The sequence below is a fragment of the Hesperophylax consimilis genome, chromosome 25 (genome assembly GCF_061612785.1).
Source record: "Hesperophylax consimilis isolate HC1 chromosome 25, BYU_Hcon_1.0, whole genome shotgun sequence".
Taxonomy (NCBI): domain Eukaryota; kingdom Metazoa; phylum Arthropoda; class Insecta; order Trichoptera; family Limnephilidae; genus Hesperophylax; species Hesperophylax consimilis.
The window spans coordinates 27614638-27635556 of NC_142860.1; the positions used below are offsets into that span (position 1 = coordinate 27614638).

Sequence of the window (20919 nt, forward strand, 5' to 3'; positions counted from 1 at the left end):
ATTTTGTTAGATATTTTACTTAGTCATTGACATTTTCTTATGTTATATGTCATGGAGGTAAGACAATATAGAACCATAAAATCTATCTATGTAAATAAATGTTCGTTTGTTCAAAATCTTAAATCTCCGAAAGTTCTTGTAAGTTCTAAGTGTGAGTTTATATACCTATATAGGTATAGCAACACACTATATTGTTTCTATATCTGCACAGACAGACAGAGCCACAGCAAGGCGTGGTGGGGTATAGCTAGTAAAAAATAAAAATTAAACAAATTTTAATATTTGTCAAATAAGTTTTGTTATTTTATTATAAAAATATATAATTAAACATGTTTTTATATAAATTATTATTTGTCATTTACCTAATATCTAACCGTGTATATTGATGACTAACAACCAAATTATTTAAAATGTTGAAACAGGTTTGTAGGAGTAGAGAGAATTCAAATGTCAGTTTATTTGTAGCCGGGAATTTCAGTCTTTCTTTATACACAGTGTCCGGAAACTAGTAGAAAAAGTGGGAAACTAGTGAATAACCCAATAATTTTTTTTGAACTTAGCATTTTAATGTTTTTTTGTATGTTTTTACTTTTTTACCGGCAAGTATAGCAACCAACCATATAATAAAAAAAATATCTAATATTTATTTGTTAGCATTAAATGCAAGACATTTTATCACATTTTGTGGACAATTAGTAATCTCAAATATTATGTATTATAAATTTGAAATAAATATCTTAGAACTAGTTTCACAGAATTTGAACAATTCATCAAATTTCAAAGTTGTATTTCAAGTTCTGTGAATGTTCTATTAATTCATTTCAGTTTTGTGAAACAACTGACCAATAATGATATAATAACAGAACTTGAATAGAACCTTTACAGAACCATCAGCATTTAAATTTGATGAATTGTTCAAATTCTGTGAAACAACAAGAATGTGCGTGAGGTAACTGAGTTATCCCTCATTGCAACACAAGTCTTGTTTTTCATCTTGTCATGCCAAAGGTTAACCCTTTAAAACTAGCTTCATATGAGTGTGAGTTTGTCTTAAAAATTTGTTAAAGTCCTGTCCTTAAAGTTAATATTCAGCAGAAAATCTATTATTTTATCTCAACGAGTCAGCAAATCTACGAATTTTTCGTTTGATATTTTAAACGCAACTAGGTACATATTTTCAGCTTGCAAAGCCATTTCGAATGGGGATTTTTAATTATAAAAATACTAGACCACCAGGGAATATGTTTGATTTAAGGAATATTGTGAGGCTGCCTTGTGAAGGAAGTTGTTGGAGGAAGGAGACAATTGGGTGAGGATATGTTTGATTATGGCAACGCCAATTTGGGAATGTTACGAGGCCAAAGATAATGAAGAAGATGAAAGTTGGGAAGAAGCTTGCAATAATCGAAGTGACCTAGAAGCAGATTTGTGTGAAAGAAGACAAATTTCAACCCGAGAAATAGTGCTGGGATATTATTTTCTATCGGGGCTTAGAAATGCTGTGTTGAGAGTCTCTCTAAGGAAAGGAAGGAAAGGAAGTTCAGGGGGCCCATGATTAAGAGAGACAAGTTTGGCACATCTGCATTTGGTACGAAGATTAAAGGAAGAAGTGCGCTGACTACACAGAAGAAGATTGGAACAGGATGGGAAGGCCCGGGGACCCGAGACAGTGGTATGTGCGAAGGAGACAAAATCTCACCGGCAATTTAGCGCCGTTATGATGACATTAATAATTAGCCAATAGACATTGTAACATCCATTGAAGGTAAAGGGAATCACATGGGCTGTATATCTGGAGGGGGTACTCCAATAGCGATTAGTAATTGCCAGACTTCCTCCATGGTGGGGCGCTGATTGGCCTTGGTCTGGACGCACTTGACTCCGGCGATGATCAGCTTCCGGCACAGGTCTGGGTCGTTGTCTCCCGTCTCCAGGAGTCGCGAGTCTTGGAGGCCAGCTGGAAGAAGAAAAGTATATTAGACAAAGGTAATGTAAGGAAAGACTTTATTCTTTCTCGATGGTAGTAAAAGTAAAATATACACAACTAAGCGCAGTGGTAAATTGGTAACTAAGTACAATAAAACTGTAAAAGTACTTACCCAAATCTGTAGGGTTCTCCGTGCAATATTCGACGACGTGATCCTTGAGGAACCGCTGCTTCCTCCGGTTGTCGTACGCCGACAGCCCGGTGACCAGCTCGAAGAGGACCACTCCGAAGCTGTACACGTCCACCTTGGGGGACAGGCGATGGCCGCGCAGGAACTCGTCAGGCAGGTAGGGTCGGGTGCCGTGGACTCTGCAAGGTGGAATTATTGATGTGTGATATGAACGCTGGTACAAATGAGAGATTGAAGACGGTAGATGGTCATTTGAAGTATTTTTTCATAATTAAATAATTAAGTAATTTCCTAAAATATACTACCAGTAGGACTAATTGTGTACACTCCAAGACAATCATTTTTCTAGTAGGTTACAGATTTTAGATGTTAATTTCTAAATAGACTTTTCTTTGCCTAAAGGATTCATTATTTAGGTACTGCTTAAGTAATTGTATAATATGTAGCTAAGTGATAAAAAAAATGTCCAGCCATGAACCTGTTTAATATTTAATACCAAATATGATCTTAGGATGGGTTTATTAAATAAATAAATAATATACATACATATAATACGGAATATTTTTTAATGTTTCTGAAAACTAAAAACTGTTTATGAAAGGTGGTGATACACGCTTTCAAATTTTATTATTAAAAATAATGTAACGTATGTTAAATTGGATGCCAAAAGTAATGTAAGGAACATTCCAATGTTTACTTGTAATAGTGAGATCTACAGGATCAATTAGAGGGTACAAAAACGGTAAAGCAAAGATCTCAATCTCATGATTGTGGGGTTAATTTTCTTTCAAGTAAGGTGGGAAATCAGAAATAATAAGAGTAAATACTTAATCGAAATTATATTGAAACCATCAAAAGTTACAACAAGGGAGTACAAATAATATCCATGTAACAATAGGAATAAAAGTAGGCACATACCAGATGGACTCCTGAACCAAATTAAGCTAACTTTACGTGGCCGAGAAACGAAGGAATAACAACGGGTGGCGAACGAAAACTTGACTCCGGTAGAGGGGAACAGACCCGTGGCGGGAGCCAGGACATCCTTCACTTAGAGGAGACGGGAGGACGCAACTCCTTCAACGTGCGCCTGTAGGATCTTCAAGTCCGCAGCACGTGGTAACCAACCAGACTCGACTTACAGACTTCGGGAACAGCAATCCGTCCCTTCGCGACGCGGGGATACTCAGCCATGAATTTCTAGCCACAGCTACGACCAATCTATTTGCGGTTTCAAGTCCGAAACACCAGTACTACAAACATGACCACCGGCCAACACTCGATAAAAAGCGGGGTTTCATAACCTCCACTCAAAAATAATAACCAACACGAACTATTCGTGTAAGGAAAAACACCCCGCGCCCTTTTTAAAAGAAAAGAATAACTTCTATTCACATGATTAACTCAGATTAAAACACCTTAAATGGCGAGTGACAAGATCACCGTGCAGCTGGCCTAGCTACCCGGGGAGGAAGTGCCCATAAACAAAACTCTCTCTTCTTCCTTAAAAAATATTGCCAAACTTAAAAAAAAACACCATAGACAAAATAACCCCAATTAGGCAAGAACTACACTTGTCACAAAATATTTATGTGACAATAAACATTTAATTTTTTAAACAAATTTTTCTTTATTGTAAACAAATGTTTTTAAAATGGCTCACCTTACGTGTTTTCTAACTAAAATTACTGATAACAAAAAAAAAAAAAAAAAAACTACACACATTTAATTAGACAAATGTATTGTACATATTATTGCCACCTCGCTTTTTTATCGTTTCTTGCAAAAATAATTTATAAAAAATTCTTTGAAAAAGTTTCAAAATGCTGTCGAACTTTGGTTTCATAAAGCTTGGTGTTTTCTCTTCCTAACACTGCTTAGATCATATTTCTCAATATGAGATTTCTATGAGACCTATATAAGTTGTTCCCAAAAGCCAAGGAATTATCCTGAGCGGTTAACCTGTTGTATGCTCGGAAATTCCAAGCTTTTTTGAAAAAAACCGCGCGCAAATTACTCTCCTGCCTTTTGGTCAAACATCCGTTTAAAAACAAAGAAATTGTTTATTTTGCGATTGTTTTCTGTTTATCAGATGATGTATCTTATTATTCATATATATTACATGATAATATTGTTACAAGTTTTCCCAGAATAGCTAACTTTAACAAAAAAAATGTGTAAAAATTTTCCCATTCGGCAAACAAATGTAAAAAAAATATATTCATAAGAAAATTAACTGATTTTTTTATTTCTACACAAACCTGAATAGACACCCCTCGTGAAAAAAAATAATCCAAAGGTTTTTTCGAAGAAGTAATGCCATTGACACTTCTTTGAAAATGTAAAATATTTTCATTTATTCAAAAAAAAAATCAAACGTCAAGTGTCCACTTAAAATTTTTTTGTGTCGTATTTTATAAGTATATGATAACAATTCTTCCAGATTTCGGTAGTTTATACAACTGTTGTTACTAATAATATTATTTTGTACAAGAAACCTGTAAATAAATAATGCTAATAATAAAACTATTCATTAGGACGTAAAAATTTTGACATTTCTTACTAAAGTAAATTTTCATCACTTTTCTTGGGTGAAATATTATAAAAATTACATCAAAATAATGTAGATAAAACTATCTTTCTGATGATACCTCAAATCTATTATGTCCACAATCAATTTATATCAAAAATAATGAAAGAAGTAAGAGTTTACCTTAGAAGAATTCGCGATCTTTTTGCATTGCTCTGAATTCGGTTGCGGACAATGGCGGCCAGCCCATGTATACAGATGTGTTTGAAAGAACAGGGTGACAAAAAAATCATGACTCGGGGAATAAAAATAAAATTTTCTAATATTTTTTTTATTAATATTTATTTAAATGCGTTTTTTAAATTCAGATACTGTGTGGTTCAAAAATAAATAAGAAAAAAATTTCATCATATTTATTTCAGTTTTAGAACAGGTACATGAAACACGTTTTTTTAATCTTTGGTCGAGAGACTGCGAAAAAAATCATTTTTCACATACATAAATTTATTATTATAATATTCAAATTTTTAGACACTGTTTCTGTCCTCCTCAAAAGTGGAAGATACAATGAATGGAAACGAAAATTCAAACAATGCAAAGATGCACAATGCACTTGTTTCAGTAAACATTTTTATTCAAATAATGCACAAATACACCCATTCAATAAATAATTAAAACCATAAATAACAACAACCAGTACCAAATTACAATCACAGATAACAAAATCCAAGTAACAAATGATAACACACATTCAACAAATAACCAAAACCATAAACAACAACACATAAGAAGACGTCATATGGAGATGTAGCGACTGTCGGAGGGAACACGTCGGGTGATGGGCCAGGCTGTAGGACGGCATAATGCTCACGCTGACCCGTGAAGGTGGAGAAATCCTCGGACCAGGTGAAGGTCTGCTCCTCTGGATTCTCCTCCTCCCCCTCCTCCAAAGGCTCCAACTCATCCTCCATCCATAACATCCATTTCCACCATTGACGGAAGTTCTACATCACCGGCGAGGGATTCATCCTCGCTATCAGTGAATCCGTAGAACTCCGCAACGACGTGGTCGGTTTCCTATAGACAGAAAGAAAAGAAAAAAAATCAATACGCGAATAAATATTTTATACCTAAACAAAAAAAAGTTTGTTAGTACTTTTTTGCACACCCTATATAACTGATCTAATTTTGTGATATTTATTACCATTTTTATAAATAAAAAATAATATTTCTAATAAATATTATTAGAAATAAATATTTCTAATAAATCATGTATTTTGTAAGAACCCTGTAGCTCCCATACAAAATTTGAATTTGTAAAAATCGTTCATATTTGCGCGCGCAGATCGAAGTGCGTTTTACGCAGGCGCGGATATGATTTCAAGATGGCCTCTCACACATACATATAAACAGTTCACGTGTATTTGTGCAGGTTTCCGATGTCTCGTATTTATTTAATTAAAAAATATTAACTAAATATTGACGAAACTAGGGCTTTTATACACAATCTCAATAGTTTTCTTTACATAATAATGTACAATCCTTATAAGATTAGGCAATATTTACGTGAATATTGATGGAGAAACGTCAAAAAATTTCTCGGACACTTTTTTAGCGCGGAGGACATTAGAATATTATTTTTTGTAAAATATTAACTAAATATGGACAAATCAAAGGCTGTGATATATGTTCTCAATTGATTTATCTGCAAAATGAGATACGAAACAAAGCAAATCACACAATATATGATGGAACATAGCTAGAAATAAAACGAACATTTTTATCACGAAAACATGGTGTATACTTTGACGTAATATTTTGTCGGTTATTTTGAGTTTTCGTATTTTAAATTTACCGAAACACATGCCGTGAACAATAAACTATGTATAAAAAAAACATTACTTACGTTTTATTGATAAATTACTTCGTTTTGGCACTTTAAAATAGAACCGCGATGTTTCACTTTGACCTGCTTTGACCGTTATTTTTGGTTGAGTTGGCATCCCACAGAAAAATTTAAAATTAGATGTGGAAGAAGCTTCAAGTGTTTCTGAAATATGATGCGTAAAGAACGAGAATAGCTCAAGCGATTAAGACCTTGTTCTCCATACAAATTCTTTGTACATTAGGGTTAAAATCGCATATAAATTTTTTTTTTTTTTTTTTTTTTTAAATTTGTATGGGCCGCGCATATGCGGGCCCGGCATACGAGGTGTTAATACAGCCTCTTTATTCACATTTTCAAAATATACACAACTTTCAAAATACGCATGGCATATCAAAAAAAACTAATACCTTGAAACTTTCATGTGCGTAAACTCATTTGTGTTGGGTCCTTCACGGGCTAGTCCAAAGTCTCCGATCCTGGGCTCCCCGCATGTGTCCAGCAGAATGTTGGCCGACTTGATATCTCCGTGTATAAGCGGGGTCTGAGAAACCGTGTGCAGGTACTGCAGGCCCCTAAAAATAGAAAGACCTTTTGGTTAGCGGGGGAATTTAACTTGTTCAATGAGATCATAGCGTTGCTGATTCGGGGTATGTTGTGAGGCTCAAAGCAAACCGCTGGTCGGCAGCTTTTACGTTAACTCCACATTGTAAGGAGTGAACATGGGTTTTGTAGGAGGGAGGAATCATGGAGGTCGACAAATCGTCATAGTTATAGAAACGACCTGTTCAAATATCAACCGTGTACAAAAGTTAAGCGTGCTTTTGGGATGTTTCCTGACTATGCACCGGTGCTGGAGTTAGTTCCATTGAAATACCGGTAGAACAAGGTCAGCATTCCTACCTTGTGCCTGTGCAATCAGTTTATTAAGATAGAGGAATCTGTCAAACGGACTGCCCGTTTCGGCACATTTTGGGGCTCCAGTGTTTCAAATTCAATAATGGGGCGCACTTGCGATTTGTACAGGGTCAGAAGCTGTGTACTATGTGCAGTATCCGCAGGCCCTGTACAGTACGCCCAACTTCTAAGAGGCTAACTTGGCTTTGATAGAGTTTCCGTGACTGAGCTGGTCACTTGAAGTTACACCAAGCATACTATATTAATATGTACATAACATTATATTGATATCATTGACATTTTAGATTAGGTTAAGACCTACTTGGCGACTCCTTGTGAGATCCTCAGCCTCTGTTTCCAAGGAAGTGTAGTCTGTCCGTTCCGGCACTTCAGCCTGTCTTCCAGGGAGCCCCCAGACATCAGCTGATATACCAGACATGGCTCTTCACCTGGGGATGATAATAAAGAAAATGAATATGCATTTGAAGAAGTGAATGTATGTTGTAGACATATCGCCGACTCTTTAAGGTCCAACCTATGTATCGTAGGCACCCCTAATGTTTGACATTTGTCATCTATAGTCACTGAGGTTATAATAAACAGTGTATTGTTAAAACACATTACAAATAATGTAGCAAAGGGTTTGTGGATATGGTGGAATTTTTGGTATGAATATTTATAATATTTGGCCGACATCATATTTCAAACTCAACATGTCTACTTTATAAATCAATAAACATGGCCCAAAGAATAATAACTTACTGTGTTTTATTTCAAAATTAAATCCGGTACACTAGATGGGCCACCCATTAGTTTCACTAAAATATGTACATTGTATCTTTTGGGTTGGTAAGGAGACAAATTTTTTTTTTTTTTTAAATAAAAACAAACATTCCCGGGTTACGAATAACCTGACAATATTTGAAAATCTCCTACTACCACCACAGTAAGCGGAAAATGTTGCTTGTGTTGTGATGGAGAACTTAGCCAGCCGAGGAATTGAACACACTACGCCTGGGTGGGACCCAAACGCGATGTCAACTCGGCCACCGACCGATCTCATGACATGAAATGTATGAAAGATGTGTATAGTATCCTAGCAGCAGCTTTTTTGAAGTCGCCAAAGTGATAACCCCAAGGTGATGCTTCAGCCCGACATGATCTGCATCCCGAAGTGATCTGCAGCCCGACGTGACCTGCAGCCCGACGTGATGGCTGCAGCCCGACGTGATGGCTGCAGCTCGACGTGATCTGCAACCCGAAGTGATCTGCAGCCCGACGTGACCTGCAGACCGATGTGATGGCTGCAGCTCGACGTGATCTGCATCCCGATGAGATCTGCAACCCGACATGACGTGTTACCCCGACCCACCGGTAACACTGTCTCAAAAATGGGTGATTGGTAGAGACAATTGGAGAGAGGTGCCCACCATGATTACTCTGGAGTAACCTGGTGGGTACGCTGCTAAGATACCACACACATGTTTCATTCGTCTCCATACCATATTCCAAAATATCAAAACATGATGTGTGATGGAATAGATTGCTATAGAATGGCCAGCGTTGTAAAAAAAGCTGCAGGTAAAACGTTTGTTGGGAGGCCTAAGCTTCAGATGTTAGTTGATTAACCCTGGGATAATACATTTACAATAAGCATGATCACTCACCACCCACGCTGTATCCGTAGAGAGGCAGCACATTGTCGTGGCGGCAAGCATTCAGGTACTTTAGCTCCGACAGGCTCTCCTGCGGCACTCCGCCGGAACTGCTAGGACCCTTCAGGCGCTTGATGGCCACAGCAGTGTGCTTCCAGTCACCTACACAAGACATAAAAATATATTTTATTATCTACATAGTAATCTGTGAATAGTAGACCAAAACAGTGTCCAAAAAATTATGATTTTAATTTTCTCTAAAATCTTAAGATTTGTAAGAAGGTACTTAAATATCTACCATATTAGCCATAAATATTTCGTATTACATTTTACGAAGCTTAACTTAATCTTCTGAATTGGAAGTAAGTCGGCGCAGGCTGCCAGGCCCAGTTTCAATGCCGCCAGACCGAAGATCAGGCAGAGAACCAGCTCATCCAGTGCTACTACTTCAAGCATTGGGTGAGAGAGATCAGCATCCAGCATCCCCAGAAGTGGCACGTAGCATGTTTGAAGTCAGCCAACCTAACTACAGTCTTGTTAGAACCCATATGTCCAGTACAGAAGTTTTATTTTATCAGTCCATGACTGAAATAGTATAGTCTAAATAATTCCATATGTAGGTTTTAGTATTGTTTTATTTACCTTTATAAACAACTCCGAAGCCACCTTTCCCCAAGATGTTTGAAGGGTTCCAGTCCTGCGTGGCGGTGGCCAGCTCTGCGTAGGGGATCATCATTAGTGCGCCGGCACTCTCCGCCACCCGGCCGTCTGACGCGGCTGAAGAGGACCGTGGCGTCTGACAAGAAATTTTCACACAATTAATACAATCATCCTCTGCAGGATTAACGAGTTATTAACATATTAATTTTTATGTAATCACTGCACTAGCGTCTGCCTGAAATTAGGGGGAATGGGAAGGTTGTTAAGTTTCTGTGGCTATTCAATTCTAGTCACTTAGCATGGCTTCGACCATTGATGAAGGTTGGTGAAACCAGTGGGACCATTTCGTACGGCCCACTTCAATGATAAAAACTTCTTATAAAACCATGACTTGTGTGTAATTTGTGTACATAATTATGTATATCGATGAACCATTTCGGTGGCCTAGCGCATACACGTGTTAAGTTCAATTTGAAAATTTAATTTATAAGAATAGGATAATTATAAGATGTAAAGCAACAAAAGTAATTATACGCACGCAACACGCGACGCACGTCTTCTGTCATCGGCTCTCGATAGTATTCATTTTAATCGTTCGTTCTAGTCTATTTACAAAATGGAAGAGTTTGGTGATATCATTCAGTCCCTGATTAAAACGGTCGATGTTTTGAGTGCCAAAATCGAGGGTTTCGGTAGCGAACTGACCACGATTCGTTCAATTTTAAGTGACGGTAGTGCTAAAATTGTGTGCCCTTCATGCAAGTACTCGTACAACGTAACTGCAGGTACTCCCCAGGTACTAGCGCCGGCGCCAGACTTAAATGTGTGTGTGCGCTCAGCGTACGGCGATATCACTAAGCAGCCGTCTGGGACACCTCCACCGCCCGGGCCCCCCGGCCCCGCCCCCGCTCCTGCTATTACCTTAGCCGCTCTCGCCGGCCAGACTCACCTTCCCGTTAGCGGCGTCCAGCCGCTCACTACCCGCAAAATGACCACAAGATCCACTGCTAAAAAAGGAAAACCGGAGGAAGATCTACATTCCGCTTCCACATCTGCTGCAGCGGCGTCTTCTCCTCCACAACCACAGAGTACAATACAGCCTGTTGTGCCCAAGCTGCCAACCCAGCCAATAACATCGTATAGCGATGCCCTCGTCAACGGTAGACGACGATCTCGGCCAATCTGTAAAGGGACAGGGTCTATCGACGACAGCTTGGTCACTATTCCCAAAAATCTACATCTGCATGTATTCATGTTTCACCCGAATACCACAGAAGAAAATATATCTTCATTCTTAAAAAAGAAGAAGCCGGATTTAATTTACACTGTCGAAAAACTGGTTACGAGGCATGAACGTTATGCTGCCTTCAAAATAGGCATACCGGAAAATTACTTCCACTTTTTCCTGGACCCCACGATCTGGCCTGAAAACGTGGCCTTCAACGAATGGTCATTTCGGAGACCACGACCCCAAACTAGGACGGTCGATACGACGTCCGAAAAAGATAGACATTAGTGGAGTATACCAGAACGTTCGAAGTCTGAATAATAAAATTATCGACTTCATGACAAACGTAATGTGCCAGAAACCACTTCTGATTGCTCTTACCGAAACTTGGCTAACTTCAAGCACCTTTTCGTCGGAGCTATTCGAAAACCTATACCACGTCTACAGGAAGGATAGAGGCAGTCGCGGAGGAGGGACTCTCCTAGCCCTCCGAGCTGACAGCCACTCACACGCGGAAAGAATGGACTGCATAGAAACCCAAGGTGAAGACTTGTGGGTGAAAGTATCGCATAGAAATGTCATCATTTATATATGTGTTGTATATTTTCCTCCAAATACAACATCTGAACAGTATCAATTATTTTACGACAAAACTATAAGTGAAAGTGTAAAGTTACAATCAAAAAATATTATTATTTTCGGTGATTTTAACTTTCCCTCAGGGAAAAACCCAATTGACGTTTTCGATTACTTTTGTTCTTTTTATAATTTAACACAATTCAACACTGTTTATAACATAAATGCACACATGTTAGACCTAGTATTGAGTAATGTAAATTCTAAAAATGCTGTTATCTGCCGCCATGACTCCCCATTAGTCAGAGAGGATATTCATCACCCTTCACTTTCATTCACATTCGATTACACAACTCAATCACATATACAAACAGACACATTGCCTCCAGACATAAACATGGGTTGGATTTTCCATGAAAGCTCAGATAACACACTTAAGAATGCCTTAGAACAACATCACTGGAATCATTACGATTGCCTTGACGTAAATCTAGCTGTCGAAATGTTTTATGAACAGCTCAATAATATTTTCAACATTTGTTTTAAGAAAAGATCTACACGTATGCTCAAAGATGTTAGACAATATCCGAAATGGTTTAATGGGGAAATCATTCACCTCATACGAGAAAAAACTAAAATGCACTATCTTTGGAAAAAAACAAAATCCGAACATGCCTTAGCTAACTTTAAAACTTTGCGAAAATCAATCAAACGGTTAATTGGTCAGGCCTACACTGACTTTACACGTGAGGCCGAGAACAGTATAATAACAGACCCAACTCGATTTTGGTCTTACACTAACGATAAACGCCGCGGCTGTGACAAACTTAACCACATGGACTACAAAGACAATAAATATGATGGATCGTCTGAGATCGCCGCAGGTTTCGCACACTATTTTCAATCAGTATTTAGCGACAATATCCCCAAACTTGACATATCCTCTATAGCTTCATCGTCATTTAACTCTTTACCTGTACAAATTGTTATGAAAATAACATACGATTTTCACTCTAAGTAAGAACCTGTCAAATCTGTGATTTATCTTGTCTATTGTTTATGCTCTGGCAACTTAGAACTTTAACAGGAAGTGAGAAGAAATTCAAGATGGTGGCACTTCCCGGCCGGTCACAGGAGAGACAGGCTGTCCGGTCGGGGGGGTCAATTATTATTTCTGGAGGTCTGAGGCTCTAATCGAAAGTTATTTCATGGATTTGCGATTAATACCGAAATGTTCAGTTTGTGCTTCGAGATTAGAAGTCTAGTCATATTTCCCGCGAGTGGAATTCGCCCCGGGTGGCGTGAATAATGAAAACGTTTTTACCATGCGTGGCCATGGTGGTAATCCGAGTTTATTCAAGCGATCGGTGATTATTTCTGCCGATAATCTGTTTTCGCCGTGTGCATTTTGATTCAGAGCATTATTAAGTTCCACCTTGCCTTCGTGGAAGGGCAACTTACGGATTAACCGTCTACTCAGGGCTGGACCACACTGGGCCGTAGGCCAGCCACATTCTGATGCCGTCTACTCCTCTTGGCTGGACCACACTGGGCCGTAGGCCAGCCACATTCTGATGCCGTCTACTCCTCTTGGCTGGACCACACTGGGCCGTAGGCCAGCCACATTCTGATGCCGTCTACTCCTCTTGGCTGGACCACACTGGGCCGTAGGCCAGCCACATTCTGATGCCGTCTACTCCTCTTGGCTGGACCACACTGGGCCGTAGGCCAGCCACATTCTGATGCCGTCTACTCCTACTGGCTGGACCACACTGGGCCGTCGGCCAGCCACATCCTGATGCTGCCGTCCTCTAGCTACATGGCTGATTCATCTACTCCGCCATTCGCGGCACTCAGTGTTCGTTCCTCATAACTAAATACGTTCTTATTATTTTAGACAGGGTAGATAGATTCTACGTTCTGGTCGATGGGGGTAAGTTTTCACCTTTTTTGTATTTCTCTGTGAAATTTATCAAATATAATTTGTTACGGCCAGTCCAAAGTTTATCCAGATTACTTTCATTCTACAACCTTGCAACTTCCTTTCAAACATCATGTAGATGGGATATATTTTTCCCCGCCCTGAATGGAGAATTATGCTCTACCGTCGGTAGGTCGGTTTGGCGAGCTCTTTTCCAGTTCAACCACTGGAAGGGACTCTGGCGCGTTGGCCTTCAAAGACCAACAAAGTCAAACTTGGCCACCCACTATTCATTCATATTAACAGTCAATAATGTACTTAGAAAAACCACACACAATAACAGCCTATTAACGCATCTATGGGCTAAGTAAGTATCGTAACATTGTGTCAAATTCTTATTCATAACATGGCGCATCAACGTGGTTGGTTCGTATTTGTTCTTATTATTTGATTTTGAGTCGAAGTTGCAAGCATTTTAGTAATCATGTGTATTTGTTTTGTTTCGACGTGTCTCACATAAAACATAACCTATAAATGTTATTAGGTACATAAATGTCAGTCAACAGTGCGAACTTATTAAAGTGCCATCAGTGCAACCAACATAAATAACGATTTGTACGCATTATTATAATTTATTTTTATTTTACGGGCAATATTATTTTATTTTACGGGCAACACAATACTATGTGTCAACTTGACAGCTAGGAATGTCAAGCGTAAACAAACATCGCGATTTTGACAACAACTGTCAAAATAATAATACACTTTGAAAGTTTCGATAATTATGTTATGCAACCAATACTATACAGTGCTTATAAGTGCATTTAATTATATATTTGCCTCGCGGGAGTACAATATATTCATAGCTATCGTCATTAGCTAATTTATAATCATTTTGTATTCAATACTTGCGGTTTTATAATTAAACTTTTCAAGATGTCGACCTTAATAGATAACATCAATGGTAAAACGAAGGAGGAATTGTCTTCGGACCTTTTATCCAGAAATATTACACCGGACAGTACATTAGAGGAAATGCGAACTCAGGCCAGAAGGCATAACAAAAATATTAAGATTTCAAGAGTTTTAGAGCATCACGAGGGGAATGTTAACCCAGACAATGACAACGAATTTGGGACAAATTACATAAAATATACTAAAGTAATATAAAACGAATCACATCCTTCCTCTTCTTCATCCTTAAGTACTATTAATGATTGGAAGATTAAATTTGATGGAAATAGTTGCGTAAGGGACTTTATAATTCAAATAGAAGAAAAATGTAGAACTAGGAACGTCAGTCATGTTGACTTAATAAGATGTTTTCCTGATATTTTAGAGGGTTTGGCCTTATTATGGTTTAGGTCCATCTATACTCCCGAATTAACTTGGATTGAATTATCTACATTACTTATAAAACAATTCGAAACAAATATTAAACAAATAGAATTAAAGTCACAACTTTTCTCTATGAAACAACCTGCCGGTATGTCTGCTTTCGAATTTACGTTGAGAATGCAGAAGCACAACAACATGCTTGATGCCAAATTACCTACCTCTGAACTATTACAATTATGTATGACGGCATTATTACCTACTTATATCAACCTTCTTGCGTCTCGGGACTTCAATTCTTTTTCAGAATTAACCGAAGCTACAAATAAGTTGGAGTCTTATTCAACGTCTAATTTAAGGGAAAATAAATCTTCTTCTTCTTTTTACAATACTCAACTTAAAGATAATACAAAAAATTATTATACCAATTCACGGGGTAATAATAATTTCAATTTTAATCATAACCCTTCTTATCGTGGTACCCACACTAATCGTTCAACGGATTATAATTATAAACAAAATAATAATAATAATAATAAACAACATAATGCCAATAATAAAAACAATAATAATTCTCGGGTTTTTTATAACCATCATTCGAAAAAACCAACTTCCAATGACAATAGAGAAAAGGAGATGTGTCATACTGAATCAAATTCCTCAGGGAACAATATTTATTGTTCTTTTTGTAAATTAAGGGGGCATCTACTATCGGAATGTAGGAAGAAGAGTCACAACAACTCTAAACCTAGGGTTGCTTCTTTAAAATATAGAGAATCAAAAAACTAAATGTGAGTCGCTCTGTTCACGCGCCTTCCTTTGCGCAGAGGAAATGCGAGTGGCAGAGTTGGCTCCGTTTGGTTAGACAGTTTCTTTCGGGCTCGAGTTCTGAGGTGGAGGTACCGCCGCCGAAGGATTCCGAGCTTGAAAGGGATAATCGACCTTTTGCGGATATCTTTATTGGAAATAATTTTTATAAAGCACTACTTGACAGTGGTTCTTCAATCTCCTGTTTAGGAGGAGATATTCATTTAGTTTTCTTAAAATTAGGTTATGAATTAGTTAATATCGATTTCAATGTTTCTACAGCTGATGGAACAAATCAGCGTGTTTTAGGTACAATGACATTGCCAGTTACGTACAAGTCTATAACACATAATGTACTTTTCTACGTCGTCCCTTCTTTATCTCCTAATTTTATTTTAGGAGTAAATTTTTGGAAAGTGTTTCAAGTCGCGCCGGAACTCTTTCCGAAAGAACCCAATCCTCAACGAACGGGTCATATCAATGAGTTGAGAGCTATTCAGCCAGCCTCTTCCTTATCCAAGGAGGAAAATAAAACTCTTACCAAAATTATTAAGAAATTTGAATCCATTTCTTTTGAAAAGAAAGGTTTAGGGTTAACACACTTAGTCAAACATAAAATTATTACTACGGGTCCTCCGGTTAAACAACGATATTACCCTCTTTCTCCTGCTAGACAGAAACAATTAGATAATGAAGTAGATGAAATGCTCAAATTAGGAGTCATCCGTCCTTCACGCTCACCTTGGTCTAGCCCAGTATTAATAGTCACAAAGAAAGATGGAACGGGTCGTTTTTGCCTTGATTCCAGAAGGATCAATAATCTTACAATTAGGGACAGTTATCCATTACCGTATATCTCTCGCATACTGGACAAGCTTGGTGGAGCCAGATATATCAGCTCAATAGATTTGTCAAAGGCTTTTTGGCAGATCGCCCTAGACAAAGATTCGTGTGAAAAGACAGCTTTTGTCGTGCCCGGTCGCGGTTTGTTCGAATTCACTCGGATGCCTTTCGGGTTAAAAAACGCTCCGAGTGAACTCCAAAGACTAGCAGACGCTCTGTTTGGACCAGAGTTCGATGAGAACGCATTTTGTTATTTGGATGACCTAATCTTAGTGTCTGAAGATTTAGAATCTCATTTTAAACTGTTAATTAAAGTTTTTGAACGGTTAAGAGATGCGGGTCTCACGATTAATTTAAAAAAATGTGAATTCTGTAAGTCAGAACTTAAATACTTGGGATATATGGTGGATTCCAAAGGTCTTCGCACCGACCCAATTAAGATAGAAAGTATAAAAAATTTTCCAATTCCTAAAAATGCTAAAGGAATAAGAGCTTTTCTCGGGCTATGTGGTTATTTTAGACGTTTCATAAAAGGATTCTCTAGTATAGCTGCTCCCCTGTCAAAACTTACTGGATCAAAAAAAGGAATAAGTTTATTTAAATGGTCGAAAGAAGCTGAAACAGCGTTTAATAAATTAAAGGAAGCACTTACGACTGCTCCTGTCCTTAGTTGTCCAGACTTTACTAAGCCTTTTGCTATTCATTGTGACGCAAGCTCTGTGGGTATAGGTGGCGTCCTTATACAATCAATTGAAGGGATAGAACACCCTATCGCTTATTATTCTAGGTGCCTTAATACACATGAACGTAATTACGGTATCACAGAGCGTGAACTGTTAGCAGTATTAGACTCGGTCACACATTTTAGACCATATATAGAAGGGGCACATTTTTCTGTTATCACTGACCACTCTAGTTTAAAATGGTTAGGATCTTTATCGAACCCTAGTGGACGTCTTGCACGTTGGAGTTCTCGCTTATCTCAATTCTCCTTCGATGTTATACATCGTAAAGGCACACAACACATCGTCCCGGACGTACTTTCGAGAATGGACCAAGCTACAATAGCAGTCATTGAATCTAATTTGTCCACCGATAAGTGGTATACAGATATCTGGAGAGGCTGCAAAGAATGTCCTCAGCGTTTTCAAAACTTTCAGATACGTGAAAATGAATTGTTTCGTCACACAAAAACCCGTTTACCTCTGTGTGAAGATACTTCTTGGAAAAAAGTAGTCCCTCTGGAAAACAGAAGGGAAATTTTGTCAGACTCACATGAATCCTCTCGTGCTTGTCACCCAGGAGTCTTTAAGACTTATAAAAAATTACAACTCCGTTATTTCTGGCCAAATATGTACAAAGAGGTGAAACAATTCGTAAATCAATGTGCCGTCTGTAAAGCACACAAAATTAGTACAGCCCCGCCTAATGGAATTTCTTCAAATTATAAAAAAGTTACGAGACCTATGCAGATGTTATCAGTGGATCTAGTAGGCCCTCTGCCTAGAAGTTATTCAGGTTTTACAGTTATATTATCATGCGTGGATGTTTTCTCTAAATATACCTGGTTATTCCCGCTACGCCAAGGAACCGCGAGAAGTATTATTAAAAATTTAGAGGAAAATATTTTCCTTGTACACGGAGTACCGCGTACCATTGTATGTGATAATGGGAGACAGTTCATTTCTAAAGAATTTAAAGAACTATTACAAAGTTACAATATAAGCCCTCCATTTTACAATTCACTGTACACACCTCAGAACAATGTTGTTGAAAGGTATAATCAAACCTTAGGCACGGCACTATCAATATTAGTGGAATCAGATCATCGTAATTGGTCCAAATTTCTCCCACAAATTCAATCGGCAATGAATAATACCGTAAATTGTACTACAGGATTTACTCCTTTCTTTGTTATGCACGGTAGAGAACAAATATTAGATGGGGATCTCCACCGTAATCCATTAGCAGATGAAGTATCCAGTCCGCAAGATTCCTCTCATCTCAAAATTTACACTGACAGATTAAATGGACTGTCCACAATTTATGAACAAGTCTCAAACGCTCTTTTTGCAGCATTTAAAAAAGGCGCTAATCACTACAATTTACGGAGAAGAAACGTTACCTTTCAGGTCGGAGACGTAGTCTGGAGAAGAAACTTTGTATTATCCAATGCTTTGAACTATTTTTCACAAAAATTGGCACCTCGTTTTGTTCAAAATATTGTTGTTAAAAAAAAATCAGACCTAGTCTATACACTGGCTGATTTAAATGGTAAGGAAACTGGTGACTTTCATGTCAAAGATATAGTAAAATCAGATAACATACCAGTTTAGTCTTCTACCATAAAGTATCGTGTGGAGACTGGCCATCTTTACAGGTGCTATCTTTAAATAAATCTTCTGAATACTGCTCATTTCAGTTCGGCCTGATCATCCGGATTGCTATGACCAGTATTTGTTAATAAATATACATATTTTTAAGTTTGTCCTTTACGGAAAATTAATTTTACTCCAGTTGATTACTCGAGTATAATTTCTCATTAGAATAATAAGTTAAAATTTTGTAGATTATAAAATATACATATTTTTAAGTTTGTCCTTCACGGAAAATTAATTTTACTCTAGTTGATTACTCGAGTATAATTTCTCATTAAAATAATAAGTTAAAATTTGGTAGATTATAAAATATATATACAAATGTGAGATGCTTCGAAACACAAATACATACATATTTCTGGTCACGATCAGTTCAACTTAGCTCATATTTATTTTTAAGTTTATTTTTATGTCAACTTGGATTATACGACGATATGAACCCGCATATCCTCTTGTATTCTAAGCTTAATATCATATGAACTGTGTTCATATACCTTTATATTGTATTACTTTAAGTAAAAACATATGGAATTATTCGCCCAGTATTTCAAGATGTTCCGAGTTTAAATATATTGTGCTTACATAGGTCTCATTGCCCATTTGTCTATGTAAGTATCTTTACTATTACAAAAAAAATTCTTGTTAAGTTTCTATAAACAAGTTACTACTGAACTAATATTAATAAATTTATATAATATTAAAACTTCATCATTTGAAAAATGTAAATCAATCCTAAAAATAAATTAGTGATTGATTGGTTCCTGTGAGAACCTCGGTAATTAGTTACACTAATACTACAATTTACAAATTGAACCCTCGGGGACAAAAGACGAATACTTAATTGATTGGCACCATTTTTAACGATGGTTGTAGACTATTTATAGCACCATTTATTTACGATGGTCGCTAACAATTCTATTGGCACCATTTTTAACGATGGTTGTTTACTAAATAATGTGGCATCATTTTTGCGATGATTGTAAGACTATTCATAACACCATTCATTTACAATGGTTGGTTATATCCTGTATTTCATATACCAATGGTAAAATAAACTTATATGTTGTTTTCTATTGTATAACTGTCAGAAAAACTAAACCCACGAGACCAGTTTAGGGAGTTAGATAGGAATACTCTTCTATAGAGGAACTCTTCTTTTCCAAAATGGATTTAGAATCAGTGATAAAGTGCAGATGGTACACCATCTACGAGTGTAGCCTACTTTGGCTTATTTAAAAAAGTGAATCTGAACAGTGATGCTTTGTGCATATTTAATGTTTTGATGTATATTGATGTCATGCTTTAGTGATAATATTTGTATACTAATTTTAAGTTCTATTCTGTTATAGATGCTACGTCTACGGTAGTCCCAGACGAGAGTCAGAATACATCACCCAGCGTCGTACATGCTGCGGGTGATTACGGGCCCCGTCCACGTATCTTCTTACTGCTAATTGTGTACAATTTAAGGTCTTTATTTCTAAGTTCTGATTTTGTTATATCTAATACTCTGAACTTCAATTGGATGCGCCGCAGACTCATCCATCATGTCTTACGCATGATGGGCGCGACTGATTTTGTGGCACACCCTTTTGCAAGCATACTATTACTTTTAGTACATTTCTGCTATATAACTCGTTTTTTATGTTATTATATCATGTATGTTTTAGGAACCCATCAGACCAAGTTAGGGTATCTCTTAGCTCAGGCTTTTATTTTGTTCTCCTTGTGTTTGAGGGCAAACACGTTGGGGGCGACCGGGGTAATGTTATGAAAATAACATACGATTTTCACTCTAAGTAAGAACCTGTCAAATCTGTGATTTATCTTGTCTATTGTTTATGCTCTGGCAACTTAGAACTTTAACAGGAAGTGAGAAGAAATTCAAGATGGTGGCACTTCCCGGCCGGTCACAGGAGAGACAGGCTGTCCGGTCGGGGGGGTCAATTATTATTTCTGGAGGTCTGAGGCTCTAATCGAAAGTTATTTCATGGATTTGCGATTAATACCGAAATGTTCAGTTTGTGCTTCGAGATTAGAAGTCTAGTCATATTTCCCGCGAGTGGAATTCGCCCCGGGTGGCGTGA

At 37.5% G+C, this 20919-nt stretch overlaps 1 protein-coding gene across 1 annotated transcript in view; it reads right to left on the minus strand.

Annotated features, from left to right (window-relative positions):
- Window positions 1–281: 281 nt before the first annotated feature.
- Window positions 282–20919, minus strand: part of LOC149411757 (serine/threonine-protein kinase pelle-like) — a 40145-nt gene continuing 19507 nt past the window's right edge. Inside the window, exons 5-10 of the mRNA XM_089646949.1 lie at window positions 9727–9880; window positions 9097–9246; window positions 7752–7878; window positions 6943–7107; window positions 2100–2296; window positions 282–1957 (exon numbers count right to left, since the gene is read on the minus strand). Coding sequence (XP_089503075.1) covers window positions 1776–1957; window positions 2100–2296; window positions 6943–7107; window positions 7752–7878; window positions 9097–9246; window positions 9727–9880 — 975 coding nt within the window. The 3' untranslated portion in view covers window positions 282–1775. The remainder of the gene's footprint in view (window positions 1958–2099; window positions 2297–6942; window positions 7108–7751; window positions 7879–9096; window positions 9247–9726; window positions 9881–20919) is intronic.